This window comes from Euleptes europaea, chromosome 10 (genome assembly GCF_029931775.1).
Source record: "Euleptes europaea isolate rEulEur1 chromosome 10, rEulEur1.hap1, whole genome shotgun sequence".
In the NCBI taxonomy this organism is placed as follows: Eukaryota; Metazoa; Chordata; class Lepidosauria; order Squamata; family Sphaerodactylidae; genus Euleptes; species Euleptes europaea.
The window spans coordinates 38702736-38720773 of NC_079321.1; the positions used below are offsets into that span (position 1 = coordinate 38702736).

The window sequence follows — 18038 nt, forward strand, 5'->3', positions numbered from 1 at the left end:
CCATAGCCTCTCCTCTTTCCCTGCTTCCTTCTGTCTTTACTAACAGCCAGCCAACCTATGCTTATCTGCCTCGCTCTGTTCAGCTTTCCCTGCATCTCTCCAACTGGTGGCTTGTCCCTGGGAAAATCTGACTGAGTCGTGCACTCGACCAGGGCAGGCACAGTTGCATGGTGGCCTCCACTGGGCTGGGCCCTGTAGCATGGTGGCTGCCATTACTGGACCAGTTGTACAGTGGCTACTGTCACCACACCGAGCCCAGTTGTGTGGGTATGGAGTCTCCAGTGGTTATTGTTATGATAGGGGAATGCAGGATACCTTGAACAAGGAAGGTCTGATCTCAGAGAAGATATTATTGCCTAGGAGTGAATCAAGAAGTTCCTCAGATTTCAGGCTGGGAGGAGAAGAGTTTTTCTTTATGGAGACAAATAAGCAGGATGTAGATGACCGTTTGCCCACCTGCCAGGAAGGAAGAAGGCTGGATATCCTGAGTTAGGCCATAAAGGTTTTGGGATGTCCGCCTTAATTTGATGGGAGAAAAGGTATGAAGCTATGCATATGGGGGCTAAAACCCAACTTCTTGATAGGTCAAAGTGAAACCCTCTTAGCTGGGACCAGAAGGGTTAAAAAAGCAAGAAAGTGTGAGTGGCACGCAAGTCAAGAACCAAGGAAAAATGGGGAAATGGAGTGAAGTCTGTCTGGGCCAGCCTCTATTTTCAACTTTCTAGCAGGCTTGCCACCATTTCACACAAGCCAAGGTAACACCAGTGACTGTACAACTTAATTAGCCTTGTGTTTTTATTTCTTTTCTTGGTTGATGTAGTCTTTTCCAGTGCTGCTGTGCTCCGGTGAATTGAGACTGTAAAATCAAGATCTATCCCTTTTAAAGATCTGAGACTGGTCAAAGGTCTCATCCAGGGCACCTGACTGTTCATCCACACATAAGACTAGTCACTCCTGATTGGGCTGCAGACAGTTAACTGTGTGAGGGGAGGGGTGAAGCAGTTCACACAAATATGCATAGCCCCTATCTGTGCCTCAAGCTGTGGATAGCGAAAGTCCGGTGGAGGGCTGGGGGGGGGGGAGCCCAAGCCCTCTCTCATGCACACAGATTCCCCACCACCTCTCAGGCAAAGATAACAGTATGGAAAAGGAAGAATCTTTTATAATTGTTACTGGGCTTGGCCCTGGCAAGTCCTCTTCCATCAGAGGACATGACAAGGGAGGTGGACGGGACTTTTTCCAGTGCTCTTTTGGCCTCCAAAGGATCTCACCCAAAGCTTTCCTTTATAGAAACCAAGGTGTAGAAGGCTCAGCAAGATTGTTGTGGCTGCTTAGCAATCTCCAAAATGGTCACTGAGCTCTCACTGGGCATTCTTTTCTTAAAGCTACAGGCATTATTTCTGTTACTTTGAGCCCTCCCCTATGTATTTTAGTTATACCAATACGACAGTTCCATTTCCCCTAAATCAGCCATAGTAAAAATGATAAAGCAATAAAGCAATATAATTGATAAAAATCAATTTTGGGGAGAAAGTTCACTTAGCCTTCTCAAAGGTCCTCTAGAAAAGAACTGCCTTAACAATTGGGAGGGGCTGTGATTCAGTGGTAGATCATCTGCTTGGCATGCAAAAGGTCCTGGGTTTTAGTCCCCAGCATCTCCATCCAAAAGGATCAAGTGGTAGGTAATGTGAAAGACCTGTAGCTGAGACCCTGGAGAGTGGCTGCCAATCTAAGTAGGCAATATCAATCTTGATGGATCAATAGTCTGATTCAGGATAAGACGCCATCATATATTCATATAACCAGTCCACAGTAGGACATCAGTGAGGGGAGCCTTCAAGTTTCCAGTGGGAGGGAATTCTGAAGCTCAGGGATAACTGTAAAGAAGCTCTATTCTGCATGTTCACCTCCTGCAAAGTCAGCACATGACCTTTTACTGGCCTTAACATGTTATCTTTCAGTTGCAATAGATAACTGTGAGTTTTGGTTTTTTCCCCCTTGTGATTAGTGAGATGCCTGCAAAATAGCAGGAGCGTCTATGATTTGGAACAATAGCTGCTCACTTTCACTTGCTTGAGACTTTTTATGTGTCTTCTCATCTTCAGCAATTCTCTCATTTCTCTGTTGCTTACTCATTAGCGTGGCTATCATTCCTGCACCTGGCAGTGTTTTGTTAGCTCAGTTTCCTGTATGTGATCTAAGCATACTTCCTCCTTTGAACATCACAAGGCACAAAGATGTGGACCAGTTTCTCCCATTGACATGAATGGGTAAGTCATTACAAAGAGAAGAAGAGGAGTTAGTTTTTATATACCGACTTTCTCTACCACTTAAAGGAGACTCAAATCGGCTTACAATCGCCTTCCCCTCCCCACAACAGACACCCTGTGAGGTAGGTGGGGCTGAGAGAGTGTGACTAGCCCAAGGTCACCCAGCGGGCTTCATGTGTAGGAGTGGGGAAACAAATCTAGTTCACCAGATTAGCCTCCGCCACTCATGTGCAGGAGTGGGGAATCAAACCCGGTTCTCCAGATCAGACTCCACCTCTCCAAACCACCACTCTTAACCACTACACCACACTGGCTCCATGTACAGAATGGGGTGGTTGCACCTGAAACATAACTGGATCAGGTTAAAATATCCATACCATCTGAAGGAAAGTACCTGAGAAGAGCATTAATTCAAATGAAAATAGCTGATCGTTGTTTTCATAACCAGTGATCATTTGGGATTGTTCCCTTCAGTGTTATCATTCAGCTGCAGAAAAATCACAAGTTTAAACTAACAGAGCTGTTCCTGAATAGGACATTAGATAGTTACACCCACGTATATTTCAAAACACATATTTTGCACATGCTTCCCAGTTTTATGTTTTCAGGTGTATCTGTCTGAAAAGTTACATGACGATAGCAGCTATCCAGCCAAGCAATGTATTGACGTAGGGAAGAGTGAGAAAGCTGCTACAAAGAGGTTGTTGCCCGTAAAGCAGTCAACTGGTTACCCCTAAGAAATGCCAAAGGGTCTGAAAATGACACAGCAATGATATTTACAGTTCTCGTTTGTTTGATTAATTTCAACAAATGGATCGTTTCTGTCTGTTAACCTAAAAGATAAAGGCTTGGCTCCTGCCAAAATTTCCACAAAAGCAAGGGGGGTTGGATTTTTGCTGATCAGGGTCCACCCCACCCCCACCCCATTGTACCTTCAGAAATTCTAGATGGAATCTAAGCCAATTGTAGATTTGAAAGAACAGCTAAACAAAGAGATTATTGTAATTTTACTCCATGCAAACAGTTCAATTTTATTTGTTTACTAACATTACTGGAGTTTGCTAAAAAAAAAAAATTAAAAATCTTAATGTAGACTTCTTTCATTACCCTTGCCCCCCCCCCTCCGATGTTGCCCATGCCTCTATAGGGGAAATTGCAGGAAACCGAAGTGTACGCTCCTTGTGGAGCTATTCTCTACAAAATTTTATATATATTGCTGTATAAATATCAAAATAATGGTTTTGCTATATACATGGAGTATCCCTGTCCTCTTTCACTATACAAACGGCAAACGTCATTCCTATCAGACTCTTCAAAGCCAGTAAAGGGATTAACTAGCTCTGTGTACTTTCAAATGTTTGTGGTGTCTGTGATGAATGATGCTTGTTTTTCTGTGCTCTTTAATTAGACTGTTTCTACATTTGCCAAGGAAAATGTTGGAATGCTGACAAAAACTGAAATTGTAGGAACCGGGCTTGATGTAAGAGCTTATTTGTAAAGGAAGCACAACTTGTTTGGTGTTTTTTTGAAACGGGAAGTTCAGCAACCCATATACAGGAGTACAAAAAATACTCAGGTGCTAGTTGAGTCATCTGTTGTTGAACGTAATCGCATTCTCCCTGATTTGCTTTTTAACATTAGTTTTGAAAGAGGAAGGAAATTATGCATTGCTTCAGGATTAAGCATTTGTAAATCTGTCTGCTAAAGGCAGTCTGGACTGAAGAGTTCAACAATATAAGCATTATGGGCTGCCGGTCGACATTTTTGCGTTTTAATATCTGCGTTTAATATACTAATTGGTAGTTTTTGGAATACTTGCAATTGATGCAAAGCTTTGACACAAATAATAAATATTGTTAAATTATACCACTTTTTAGAAGGACCAGCGTTGATCAGCCCATCTGCAGCTGTAGCCAAGTGCAGACGTAATATTTACCAATCTCTTACCTATCATTCCAAGACTTGGGAAAAGTTTGCTGATTTCACCCTCTTCTGTTCTTAAATTTCCCCTCCCTTTGCTTTCCTAGCTTAACCATGATGCTGGCTCTGATAATAACACTAACTGGTTGGCTTTAAACCTGAATATGAAGCTGGCTTGCAAATTCTGATTAAAAATGACAATGGTTTACCTGAACCTTGGTGCAGGCATAATGCTATACTGTGGTTAACAGTGAAAAGAGGGGTGATGAGTTCTTTGTAGATTCCCTCTGAGGATTCTATTCACTTCTCATCACTTATTCTACAATTTGAAACTCAAGTGATGCTTTAAAAAAAATTCTTTGGCATTCTGTCAGGTACCATTGGGCGTCTTAATGGCATGTCAGCTAAAATTAAATAATAAAGAATGTACTCTGCCTGTGCTTTTAATAATTGTAGTTTGTTTTAGATAGAACTGAAGGTCTAGCATAATGCATATTTTTGGTTAGTAAAACAAAGAGTGGCTGGTAATATAGTATTACATGTATGACGAACTAACAACCCTGCTTGGGAAAGAAATCTTTAGGGAGAACGTTTGCCAGGCTTTTGCTTTCAACAATCTTTCTCTGATAACTGTTATTCCTGGAATAAAAAAAGAATTTTCAGTCCATCTGCACAACAACATACAAATATTACCGGGCACTGCAAATGTGAAGACAACATTGGATCCAGCTCAAGAGTGCACGCAGCTCAGAGTTGGCCCAAAGAACCATGAAACTAGTTCTGTGAACACAACGGGCTTCTAAACAGCCTCACCATATTTCAGACTGTTTAGGAAATCGAGGGATATTTCCATTTCTGATATAGCATGGGGGTCAGGCGTTCAAAGAGAACAATGCCACCAGTCACACAGAGCACACCCCAAGCTTCAGTAGCTATCTGGATCCTAGTCAAAGGGATGTGCCATCTTTCATGATGGTTTGTTCAAAGCAGTACACACTGACTGCCATTCAAAGTGTATTTTGAAATAAATCCCTGTCAGTAAAGTCAGTAGCTAACAGGTATTCGCCACGCAAATGCAGGGAAGGAAAGGAGCACATAAGTGCTTCTCTATCTCTCCAGTTGCAAAACATCTCCCTAATTTCTCCTTCAAACCACTCCATTCTGCCAATGAAACACTGGGCTCCATTTGCTTCTCTTCAGTCTGGGGCCTAAAGGGGGGAAAGAGGGTGAAGGAGGTGGTGGTGGTATTTATACTCTGCTTTTTCTCTACCTTTAAGGAGTCTCCAAGCGGCTTACAGTCGCCTTCCCTTCCCCTCCCCACAACAAATATCTTGTGAGGTAAGTGGGGCTGAGAGAGTTCTGTGACTAGCCCAAGGTCATCCAGCAGGCCTCATTTGGAGGAGAGGGGAATCAAGGGTCCTTCTAGCCCAACTACCTTTCCTATAGGATTCTCCCTCTAGTGCAGTGGTTCCCAACCTTTTTTTGACCAGGGACAACTAGGACTTTTTTGTTCGGTGCAGGGACCCCAAGGTTCAAAATAAAAATTCCGAGAATTCGAAAATAAACTGTAATCATAACTGTTAGCTAAACATTAAACTTAGAATAATATTTGAATATATTTTTTATAATAAGAGAACTTTTAATTGAAAATATTAATTTATTATGGGTTTATAACTTTGTTTCGTGGACCTTAATTTAGTTCTCGCGGACCCCTGGGGGTCCACGGACCCCTGGTTGGGAACCAGTGCTCTAGTGAAACGGAAGTCTGCCATCCAGTTTAAAGGGCATAATAGGGGATTGGTATCAGAGAACATAGACAAAGACATAGAGGTCACCCTCACAGACTATCTCAGCTGATGGCGGTATCGAGGCAGGATGGGGCTGCTGATCCTATTAGCCCTTTCAGCAGCCTTTGACACAGTCAACTGTGATCTTCTAGACCACCATCTCACTGACGTGGGGATCCGGGACACAGCCCTCCAACGGCTGTGCTCTTTCCTCCACAGTCGGGGACAGAGGGTGGCACTAAAGAAACAGGTATTGTTGTGACACCCCTTGATGTGCGGGTGCCACAGAGAGCAATCCTTTCCCCTTTGTTGTTTAACATCTATATACGTCCCCCTTGACCAGCTAGTCCGGTGTTTTGGGCTGGGTTGTCATCAGTACGCTGATGACACCCAGCTTTACCTGTTTATGAACAGCCAGCCTGACGCTGCCCTGGACACACTGACCAGGTGTTTGGGAGCTGTGACGAAGTGGTTGAAACAGAGTTGACTGAAGCTAAATCCATCGAAGACAGAGGTCCTGGAGACAGGGTGCCAGCTCCTGGCTGGGTGTGATCCTTGATGCCTCCCTATCAATGGAGGCTCAGGTCACAGCCACAGCCAAGGCAGTATTTTACCATCTTCACCAGGCCAGGCAGCTGGTGCCTTATCTCTCCCGCCCTGATCTGGCCATGGTGATCCACGCAACGGTCACCTCCAGGCTAGATTACTGTAACTCACTCTATGCAGGGCTGTACTTGAGACTGACCTGGAAACTCCAACTGGTTCAAAATGCTGCAGCGCAGATCCTTACCAGGACACTGCTGATGACTCATATCCAGCCACTGGCTCCAGGTGGAGTACCAAATCAGGTTTGAGGTGCTGTTTTAATTTTTAATGCCCCAAACGGTCTGGGACAATCATATCTACGGAATCAACTCTCCTGCTACGCCCCCAAGAGAGCTATCTACTCTGCTAACAACAACTTGCTGGTGGTCCCTGGCCCAAAGAGTGTCCGCCTGTCCTCAACTAGGGCCAGGCATTTTTTGGCCCTGGCCCCGGCCTGGTGGAACTCTCTCTATAGTGAAACCAGGGCCCTGTTGGACTTGATGTAGTTCTGCAGATGCCTTTAGGTAATATGGAAGCAAGTTCTGCTACTCTTCCATTCAGTCTGTCCCTTTCATTTGTCCACCTCCTGTCATCCAAAGCACTGTCACTCCTGTATTGCAACTGGTATATGGCATCTGGTCATGGTAGCAATTGCTGTGTTGTGGGGCCACCTGGTTGCAACAATGTCTTGTTCTATATTTCTGTGATAGCTTAGAGCTACAGGTCATGACTTTTTCCCATTTTGAGTGGAAATAATTAAACTATGCTGAACAAATCTTCACCACCACAGTGACAATAGAATTGGGCCTAAAGTGTATAAGCAAGGGAGAACGTTATTCAGTATACGATAAGCGGTCTCAATGCTCAGCTCTGTCTCAGAGTTGATCAATTTGACATGTTTAATTTATTAATTATTGTTGTGTTTCATTTTCATGTTAATGGTTCAAAAAATGAATAAAAGCTTTCAGTTGTTAATGCTATTATGTGCAAAACATTTTTTAAAAAACAGACCTCTATGTGTTGGACATGTTTAGAATATGGGTACAAGTAATTCTTTCCTGCTGAACCTTGCAGGGCAGGAAAAAGTGATTCAAACTTCTTCAAGTATGAAGTTGAATATCTGCCAAACAGTAGATTCAGCTGCCAAGCATTTTCATATAGTATTCCCACTGGAACATAGCCTTTCAGATAAATGATTGTTGAAATTAACTTTTCTTATCAGTGTGCGAGAGAAGTACGGCTTGTCTGCCAACACACAGTGTTAAATTTTTTTAGTCGAATTGTCTGCATATTAGTTTCTTCTCCCTCCCCCTTCTTCATGGTCCTGGGACACCCTTGAAACCTAGAAAGAAAAGAGAAGACAGTTAAAGGGAGAATACACTGAATATAACCCATTAGCTTTCAACTGGAAACACGCAAGTGATTGAAGTGCAATTGCACTGGGTTTTTTCCCCCCTGAATCACTTATTTGGGAAGACAGTCTATGAAACATGACTCAGGCTTTATTAAGTATAGTAATGCATGCAGAATCCTCATATAGGCTGTGATTCACAACCTATTTTGTTGTCAGTCAATGTTTTTATTACCCTGTATCCCTGCCCTGCCAGGGCTCTTCACCTAAAGATGTTCCTTGCTGGATGCAATCTGCATGCACAAGAAGGCATTTTACACACATTCTCTGATTTGGATTTGTGCGTATGCATATCCTAGTAGTCAGCGTAGTGGTAAGCACTGATAGCACTGGCCATCTGTTTTGCAGAAATTTGAGTAAATCCATGTGTGGGAGATTAGGATGGCTTGTGGAGTAGCCGTGGCTTCATAGTAGGGGCGCATGCATTACATGTAGGAAGCGCCAAGTTCAATATCCACTATCTTCAAAGATATTAACAGATGGGAGCCTAGACACCCTGAAACCCTGAGAGCTGCTACCACTCATGGGAGGCAATCCTTAGCTAGATGGAACTCAGTACAAGGAGTTTTATTTCTTCGGAGGGCGATTTAGGTTGAATACATGGAGTTCAAATATATGTCCCTGAAATAGCTGTAATTGTGCACACAAGTGCATGAGAGGATAGTGAATAGCACCACTCATACAGACACTGGATATAGCAGCCGGAGTGAAGTATGTCATAGGGACCATATCACTTCAGTCTTGCTCCATCTACACTAGCTGCCAATTTGCTTCTGGACCCAGTTCAAGGTGCCGGTACTGATATTTAGAGCCCTATACTGTTTGGGGCCAGCAACTGCTGTGGTCATGTTCTTGGACCCTGCTGGGGCCCTATCCATCTGAGAACAGATGGTTGGCAACCTGAGAAAGATCCTTGTCAGCTGTGGTACCAAAATTATGGATTTCACTACCCAGATAAATTTGTCTGTCCCCTATCATTTAGAAAGGATGGCTGTAATTACTAAGAGCCAGCATGGGTTTCTGAAGAACAAGTCATGTCAGCCTAACCTCATCTCCTTTTTGAGAAAGTTATTATCTGGCTGGATCAGGGGTATGCTGTGGAAATAGTTTATTTTTATTTCAGTAAGGCTTTTCATAAGATTCCACATAACATTCTTGTTGACAAGTTGGTAAAATGTCGTTCAGTACTGTTTGGGTGCAATCTGTAACTGGTTGACAGATCTCACCCAAAGAGTGCTTGTTAATGGTTCCTCATGCTCTTGGAGAGGAGTGACAAGTGGAGTGCCTCAGGGATCTGTCCTGGGCCCTGTGTTGTTCAATATCTTTATAAATTATTTGGATGAAGGAATAGAGGGGAGTTTATTAAATTTGCAGATGATACTGAATTGGGGGGTAGCAAATATGGTAGAAGACAGAGCTAGGATGATCTTGAGCCAGTGTTGTATATTGGTTAAGAGCAGTGGTTTGGAGCAGTGGATTCTGATCTGGAGAACCAGGTTTGATTCCCCACTCCTCCACATGAGCAGCGGACACTAATCTGGTTAACTGGATTTGTTTCCCCACTCCTACACATGAAGCCAGCTGGGTGACCTTGAGCTAGTCCCATTCTCTCAGCCTCACCTACCTCACAGGGTGTCTGTTGTGGGAAGAGGAAGGGAAGGTGATTGTAAGCTGGTTTGATTCTCCCTTAAGTGGTAGAGAAAGTCAGCATATAAAAACCAAGTCTTCTTCTTCTTGACAAGCTGGAAAACTAGGCTAAAACTAATAAAATGCATTTCTGCAGAGATAAATGTAAAGCAGGGATGGGGAACCTCAGGCCCGGGGGCCGTAAGCGGCCCCCAAGGACATTTTTTGTGGCCCTCGGGAGCTCCGGGGCCCTGCCGTAGAGGCGCAGCACAGGGCAGCCCTCCCTGAGGGTGTTCCTGGGGCCACGGCTTGCAGGGGCACTGCGGCACCCTTTGGACTGCCTCTTGCCGACTGACGGCTGTTGGTCGGCGAGAGGAAGGGGAGGGACACTTCCTCCAAGGCTGCCCCCTATAGCCGCAGCGTGCAGGAACGCCAGGGCACACTGTAAGCCCCTCTTGCTGCCTGTCGGCTGTTCAGCAGTGAGAGGGAGGGGGGAAAGAGGCCCGTGGCTACCGGTGGCAGAGTATGCACGCAGGAGCCGATCGGGCTTCGGGGGGCCTTTTGTGGACTCTGGGGGGGGAGGGCATGGAGCCTGGGGCCAGGTCGCGTGGGGCCGGCGGGTGTGTGTGTGTGTGGGGGGGAGGCTTTTCTCTCTCCCTCTGTTTCTGTCTCTTTCTTTGTCTCCCTTCATCCTTTTCTTTCTCCCCCTCTTTCCATTTTTTTCTCCCTCTCTCCCTTTTCCTCTTTCTCTGTTTTCCTTCCTTCCTTTCTTGCCGATTGACCACGGGCTGCGCCCCGCTGGCGCCTCGTTTGCTCGGGCCCACCGCTGGCTACTCTCCCACCTGGGAGGGGGGGAGGACCGGGGGTGCCCTCCAGGCCTTCTCTGCATGGCCTCCCCTGGGGTTGCCAACCTCCAGGTGGTGGCTGGAGACCTGGCAACCCTAGCCTCTCCACCACCCCCCACCGGGAGATCTACACCTGGTATGGCCCCCGAAAAATGTTATAAATGTGCAAATGGCCCTTGGCAGGAAAAAGGTTCCCCACCCCTGATGTAAAGTTTTGCATTTGGGAAGGAAAAATCAAATTCATAATTATAGGATGGGGGAGACTTGTCTTGGCAGTAGTATGTGCGAAAAGGATCTAGGGGTCATAGTAGACCATACACTGAACACGACTCAGCAGTGTGATGTGGTAGCTAAAAAGGCAAATGTAATTTTGGGCTGTATCAACAGAAGTATAGTGTCGAGACCATGCGAAGTGAAGATATTGCTTTACTCTGCTCTGGTTAGACCTCACCTAGAGTATTGTGTTTCGGGTACCACAATTTAAGACGGATATAGACAAGCTGGAGTGTATCCAGAGGAGGGCAACAAAGATGGTGTGGGATCTGGAGACCAAATCCTATGAGGAAAGGATGAAGGAGTTCGGTATGTTTAGCCTGGAGAGGAGACAACTGAGAGGTGATTCGATAACCATTTTCAAGTACTTGAAGGGCTGTCATATAGAGGATGGTGCGAAGTTGTTTTCTGTTACCCCAGAAGGTTGGGCCAGAACCAGCGGGTTGAAATTAAATCAAAAATGTTTTTGGCTAGACATTAGGAAGAACTTTCTGACAGTTAGAGCGGTTCCTCAGTGGAACAGGCTTCCTTGCGAGGTAGTTGGCTCTCCTTCTTTGGAGGTTTTTATTCAGAGGCTAGATGGCCATCTGACAGCAATGCTGATTCCGTGAACTTAGGCAGATCATGAGGGAGGGCAGGAAAGGTTGCATTAGTGCTTGGCTCTCGTGGCCCTTTCTTACATGCCCAGTGTAATGCTGATCACCACTTTGGGGTCAAGAGGCAATTTTCCTCCAGGCCAGATTGGCCAGTGATCCTGAAGAGTGGGGTGGTTGTTGTTGTTTTTGCCATCTTCTGGGCCTGGAGTAGGGGTCACTGGGAGTGTGTGTGGGGGGGAGGTAATTGTGAATTTCCTGCATTGTGCAGGGGGTTAGACTAGATGACATCCCTTCCAATTCTATGATTCAGTAGGGACAACCATAATGTTGCCGAGAGAAAGTAATTTGCATCTAGTCTCCTTCATTAGTTGATCAAAACTGATCTGATTCAGTTTGCTGATGTCATGTATGATATACATTCCCAGATATTTTATTGACAGAGGGTCACCTTTCATCAATTGTAATAGATAACTGCAAGTTTGTTCGCCCTTGTGATTAGTGAAATGCCTGTGAAATGGTGGGAGCGTATCTGATTTGGAACAATAGTTGCTCAATGTCACTTGCTTGAGACTTTTCATGTCTCTTCCCATCTTCAGTAATTCTCTCATTTTCCTGTTGCTTGCTCATTAGCAAGGCTATCATTCCATGAGACCAACATTCCATATTAATTTCATGCATACCTAGGTTCATTAGCAAGACTTCAAATTCCTGAACACTCTATTTATGTTCTGAGACAACTACAGACATCTATTACCATTTTCAGTGCCACAAATAACTTAATATCTGTTATGAAGAATAGAACATCATCTGCATATAAACTCAATTTGAGTTGGTGGATCCTATTGTTTGCCTGATTAAGATGGCTAATGGGTCCAATGTGATGGCAACTAATTATTTAAGTTCTGTTCTCAATCCAATGTTCGTTGTTATACTGTAAGTCTTTTCATTTTTAGCACAACGTGATTTCATGGCTTTGAATCTTTTAACGTTGGCATTTCCTGATTTTAGGTTTTTATTGTGTAAAATAGAAGCTGTTTATATCCAATTTAGTTTTCTTGTCACCTCAAGCACATTTCCAGTATAGTGGAAGCCACTGTGAAAATGGGATGGATTTTAATTATGACGATCCCCACCCCCACCCCCCGGCAAAAGCCTCCAAGAACTATGTTTGAATAAACAAGAATACAGGAGATCCTTTTAAGCCATGTCTTTGCAAATGTGTAAAACAGCAGGATAACAATCAAGTTACATTGTATATATGCTCCTTCTAGGAAAGGGCCTTAATATAAACAGAGTTAGTCAGTTCTAATCAGCTTTCAGCTTAGAAACTCTGGAGCTCCAGGCTAACAAAAGCAACAGGACTCTTTTAGCTCAGGGTCCTTTGGAATCTGGTCTGATTATTAATTTTAGTTAGAGTAATGCTACATTAATGTCTCTTGCTGGTTGATGTTCCTCTTTTAGATAGTGCTGATTAGCCTAAATAGGCAGCATGGGAGAACGGTAACTGTCTCTGATGGAAGCAAAATGCTGTTTTGACTCATCACAGTTTCTGTCATGCTTGTCACCAGGCTTTCCTAACCTAAGAAAAAACATAATGCATTATATCCATTCTAACTTGACTGTTTAACCATGCAAACAAATCACACGTTTTCATGACGAATAAAAATCTGCAATTCATCAAAGCTTTCCCAATTATAGGCCTAGTGCATATGTAATTCTGACAACCATGGCTGGGAACTCAGGAGTGGGCTTTAGGCTCCTGCGCTCTCTTCATCAATCTTTTCTTTGACATGAATTCCCCCTCCATGCCTATTTTTCGCTATGGTTTACCATTACGTGAACACTAGCTCTAACCATTCTCGATACTGAGAAGGATTCTCATTATAATTCATGTTCGAACACCAGCTGGTTTGGCTCCTGTCATGATAGTGTGTCTCAGTCACCAGAGCTGGATGGCTGTATGCCCCACATTCACACAGAGAAAAAATGTGATGCCACAGCAAACACTGAATATATTAAACATGATTATTGCAATACATAGAAAAGACTACGCAGTAACAAGGAATAAATACAGCTCAAAATTGACAGAGAAATAATATTCACGTTCAACTACGATTCAAAATTGACAACAAAGAAATGATCTTTTTGGTATTGTTACAATACAATTCAGTAATACCAATTCTGGGTTAAAGGGAATTGTAACTTTGACTCCACATAGGATTTTGTCTATTACCGTTTCCCAATAATTACTAGTGGGATTACATTTCCACCACAATGGGAAAAGGTAGCTTTATCCTTGCCACAAAACCAGAGCTTACCCCTAAACTATATATTCTATCAAGGTTTTTTTTTTTGCAAGATAAGTAATTTTAATGGTGTTTTCTCTCATTACCAAGCCAGGCCTTTCACCTTTTTATATTTAACCACCTTAATTTAAGTCCCTCAGGCTGGAGGCTTGGGAACCTCCTGACTACCCACACCATCCTTTTCTATTTTCTATTTCTACCTTCAGCCTTATGAGCGTGAGGCAAAGTGGATTTATTTATTTTTATTTTCCTTTACACAGGATCTCTTAATCATTAGAACTGACAGCACAGCTGATACCATTTCCCCCTAGATTCTATAGGACCTTCCATGGTTTATATGGGTTGAAGAGTAACAAACACACTGAAGTTTATTTAATTGTATGACATTTAATGCCTTCCCATACTAGTATGATAGACAAGACAAGTTACCAGACCTGGGAGGTGCTCTGTACTTAGTTGTGACAAAGTAGCAATCTAATTCTCAATGTGGGCTCATCTGTGGATACTTAAATCTGGAGATTGGGGCCATGGTCAGACAAGACATATCTTTCTACAAACCTGAGGAAAATCCCAGGTTTGAAAAAACCAATCTGAAATATATTGTGAAATACACATAATAGAAGCAATACCTTTAGCTTTAAGAAAAAAAAATACCTTCAGTTGCTGTTGCTAGGCAACCACAACAGCATTGTCAGCTTTCAACCCTTGGTTTCTGTCAATAAAAGACACATGGAGGGGGCAGGGCACTTTCTAGTAATGTTTTGGCCTTTAAGGGAGTACTCATTGGAGCCAAGCCCAGCAGCAACCACTGAGCAACTTGCTACCATGCTACTTGCATGACTTACCCAGGACAGGCTGCTTGCTATTGTTCAGCAGCCACCCTAAGTAACCACAAAGATGCTTTAACCACATTGACTTACCAGCAGCATGCACTGCTGCCAATTGATTAAAGAAAGTACAGCAAAAGCTTTGTTAATCAGCATTGATGGGGAATTGGGTGTGCCATTTAATCAAATATGCCTGTTAACAACGCTTTTACCCATCATGCAGCCAAATGACTTGGGCAACTCTTGGACAAGTGACTTGGGCAAGGCCCCCAAATCATTTGGACTGGAGCCTGTTAACCAAGCTGTCCAATTAAGCAGATGCCAGTTAACAGCTTTTACTTTTTTTTATTAAGGTAACAGTACTAAAAAAATTTACCTACTTGTGGAATCTCTCACTTGCAGACATTGGCTAAAGACAAAGTTGGCTATGTCTATGCTAGGACCCTTTAATTCCAGATTAATGCCTCCCTGGCATCTAGTTTTCTGTGTGGAGAAGCATTCAGTCATCTTTGGTTTACCCCCAGTAACAACTAGACTTAAGTCTCAGTAAAAGGGAACTAAGCTGTCAGAAATTGTTGCAGTGAGACATCAACTTTTGATTATGTAGACTCTAACTACACTATTTGCTCGAGGTCAATGAAGGTGTAAAGTGAATGAAAATGGGGGGAAAACAGGATCATTGGTGTCCATGCCAAAGCTACATAAGTAACAGTTTACTCTAGTATGAGTCTTCATAGACTAGAAGCTGCATCGTCTAAAGCAGGAGTGTCCAATCTTTTGGCTTCCCTGGGCCACATTGAAAAAAGAATTGTCTTGGGCCACACATAAAATACACTATCATTAACAATAACTGATTCATAATGTTTTAAGTACGTTTATGATTCTGTGTTGGGCCGCATTCCATAGCCGTCCTGGGCTGCATGCGGCCCTGGGGCCGCAGTTTGGACAAGCCTGGTCTAAAGCATAACTTTGGAGCAGAGATGAACAGATATGTCATAAAAGGAAATTGATAGGTTTGTTACTGGGGCAGTAAGTGCATATATAGAGAATAACACTACAGAATTGCAACATACGTTATTTTAATATTTTCTTGTATGTAGAGTCGCTGCATTACATTAATAGATCGGGTCAGATCCACTAGGAGAGTTGACAGTGGAGTGGATCTTTTCCCACCTTTCCTTTCCCCGAGCACCCTGCTGTTTGTCCTAAAATTCCTCTCTAAGGGTTGGGACAACCTGATGGACAGAAAGTGCCACAGGATGAGTTCTAACACTTGACAAGTCAAATATAATTGCCTCTTTCCCCCTCTTTGTGGTTTTCATCAGCAGCAGAAGAAAATGAGGCTAGTTCACTTTATCGCCCCTTTTCTCCTCGGCTCCCTGTTTTGTAGTTTATTTGCTTGGGAGACTTTCCCAGTCCTCAGAGAGGAGTTTTGGGGTAAATGGCAGGCTGCTTGAAGAAGAGAAAGCAGGGAGAAATCCATTCCACCAAGTCCTACTGTGGACTTTTCTACTGGATCCAACCCATAATTAGTATTTTAGTATGTTTCTATTAATAGTTCCAAGATGGCTTATGTTCAATATCAAAGTATTGTTCTAGATACTTTTTTTTAGTATCAAGATTGTTCTAACTGTTTTGGAAAATTGTAAAACCTGTATTAGAGCCACACAAATCTGGATTCATGTTAGGTCTAAATGATAGTTGTGATCGCTATTTTTAAAACTGGAGAATATGAATGGGTGGTGCTTGTATCCTTTTATATGTAGTAGTGCCAAAATAAAATCTTTTGGGTTTTGTCTCTCCCCCCGCCCCCCCCAAACAGATCTGTCGAGTTCAGCACCACCTATCAAATAGAGAATGTCACCAGAAGCTCTTTTCGGGTCAGCCTGTGATGTTTGTCTCTCTTACCAGCCAGCCACCCTTTGAGAAACTCTGTGAGCTGATTGAGCTTTGTGGAGGCAGAGTGTGCAAAACTCTCCGCCAGGCTGAAATCTGCATTGGCAAATGCAAGGTTGGAAAGCATGCAGAGATACAATGTTTGTCAGAAAAATGGATACTAGGTAAGAGAAACCCTCTTCTGGTCACTAGGGGTATGGGGGGGAGGGTAGTTGTGAATTTCCTGCATTATGCAGGGGGTTGGACTTGATGACCCTGGTGGTCCCTTCCAACTCTATGATTCTAAAATTGTACCAATATTTGCTCTTAACTCTTTCAGTAAGGGCAGCACTGCCTCTGTTCACTCCTGTGTTAACTGAATTGTATTTTGCCCCATGAAGGCTTCTTCACAAAGTTAGTTCCTCCTATACACAAACAGCTAGATTAAAGTCCAGTAGCACTAGTCTACTAGCTGTTATACTGCAAAACCACATGGCTACCCTCTGAAATTTTCTGTACATGAGAAACTTGGTTTCCTCATCAACCGCCTGTCTTCCTGCTTTCACTTAGGAATAATGTTAGTATAAACTAAGTGACATGTTGACATAGTTTACAGGACTTTCTGGAACCATCAGAGTTCTTTATCTCGCCCTCTGCACTGAGGGAAACTGCTGGGGCTAGATCCATATACTACATGTCATCATAGGGATGTGTGCGGCGAAGAAGAAGTTGTGGTGGCTTGCCTTCAGCTGGCCATGTGAGCTAGTGCTTGCTGTTTTAACTACCACAGTTCTTTCCTGGGTTTCTGCATTACTGCACATAGATGCTTCTCTGTGCACATTGAGAATAAGAGCAGATCATGGGGTCCATGTGCCAACAGAGAACAGAGGTGAGTGGCTAAGCCCAGGAATCCCATAACGACTTAAATGTGGGATCTCCTGTGATGCTGGATATTGCATGCACTGTGTGAAGTTGGTTCAGTTGTCCACTGGATCTCCCCTTTTGATGCTTGCAACAAGGAAGTTCCAGGGAAGAAGTGCTCAAGCCTCAGCCCCTCCCTAACGGCAATACGAAGATGATAATACCATGCCTACCTGATAATGCATGGGAAGTACTTTGAATGCTAAAAGTACTATGTAGCCATTTGTCACATGACTGTTGAGCTGTGTGGTAAGTTTGACAGGGTGGTTTGATAATGGGTTAAAATGTACAACTTAAATATTAGGGGAAATGACAGAACCAAGAGATGATTTGTAAATTTCTAAATTTGTATTATGCTAAATAATTTTTTCCTCTCCTAGATTCTGTCATCCAGAATAAGATTTGTCCTCTGGAAAGTTATATATTTCAGAACGCGGATTAGGAATTAAGCACTCTCGTGCTTTATACTATAAATGTAATGGCTTGAAACATTTTATAAAGCCAAGAAGAATTATTAGAATATACACAGCAAAACGCCATAAACCAAAAAGGGAAAGGAGCCAGTGAGTCTGAGGCTTACAGTCGATCTCTCAGTGCCTGCTTAAAATAACAGTTGGACAATCCCAAAATTGTGAGTTTGAACATAATCGTGTTGGTTTAGGTCTTGTGTACTCACTGGATATTGTACTGGACTGCAAACAGATTCATTTGATGTTTATGAAATCAGCATATAATTTTTGAAGATGTTGCAGATGCTAGCAAATATTCTTTTTATTTTTTGAAAAAACCCAGTCTC

General features: G+C 43.2%; 1 protein-coding gene across 1 annotated transcript in view; it reads left to right on the forward strand.

Moving 5' to 3' along the window:
* MCPH1 (microcephalin 1) overlaps positions 1 to 17761 on the forward strand; it is a 118845-nt gene extending 101084 nt beyond the window's left edge. Inside the window, exons 14-15 of the mRNA XM_056856256.1 lie at positions 16269 to 16506; positions 17623 to 17761. Of these exons, the coding sequence (XP_056712234.1) occupies positions 16269 to 16506; positions 17623 to 17684 (300 nt within the window). The 3' untranslated portion in view covers positions 17685 to 17761. The remainder of the gene's footprint in view (positions 1 to 16268; positions 16507 to 17622) is intronic.
* Positions 17762 to 18038: the final 277 nt, after the last annotated feature.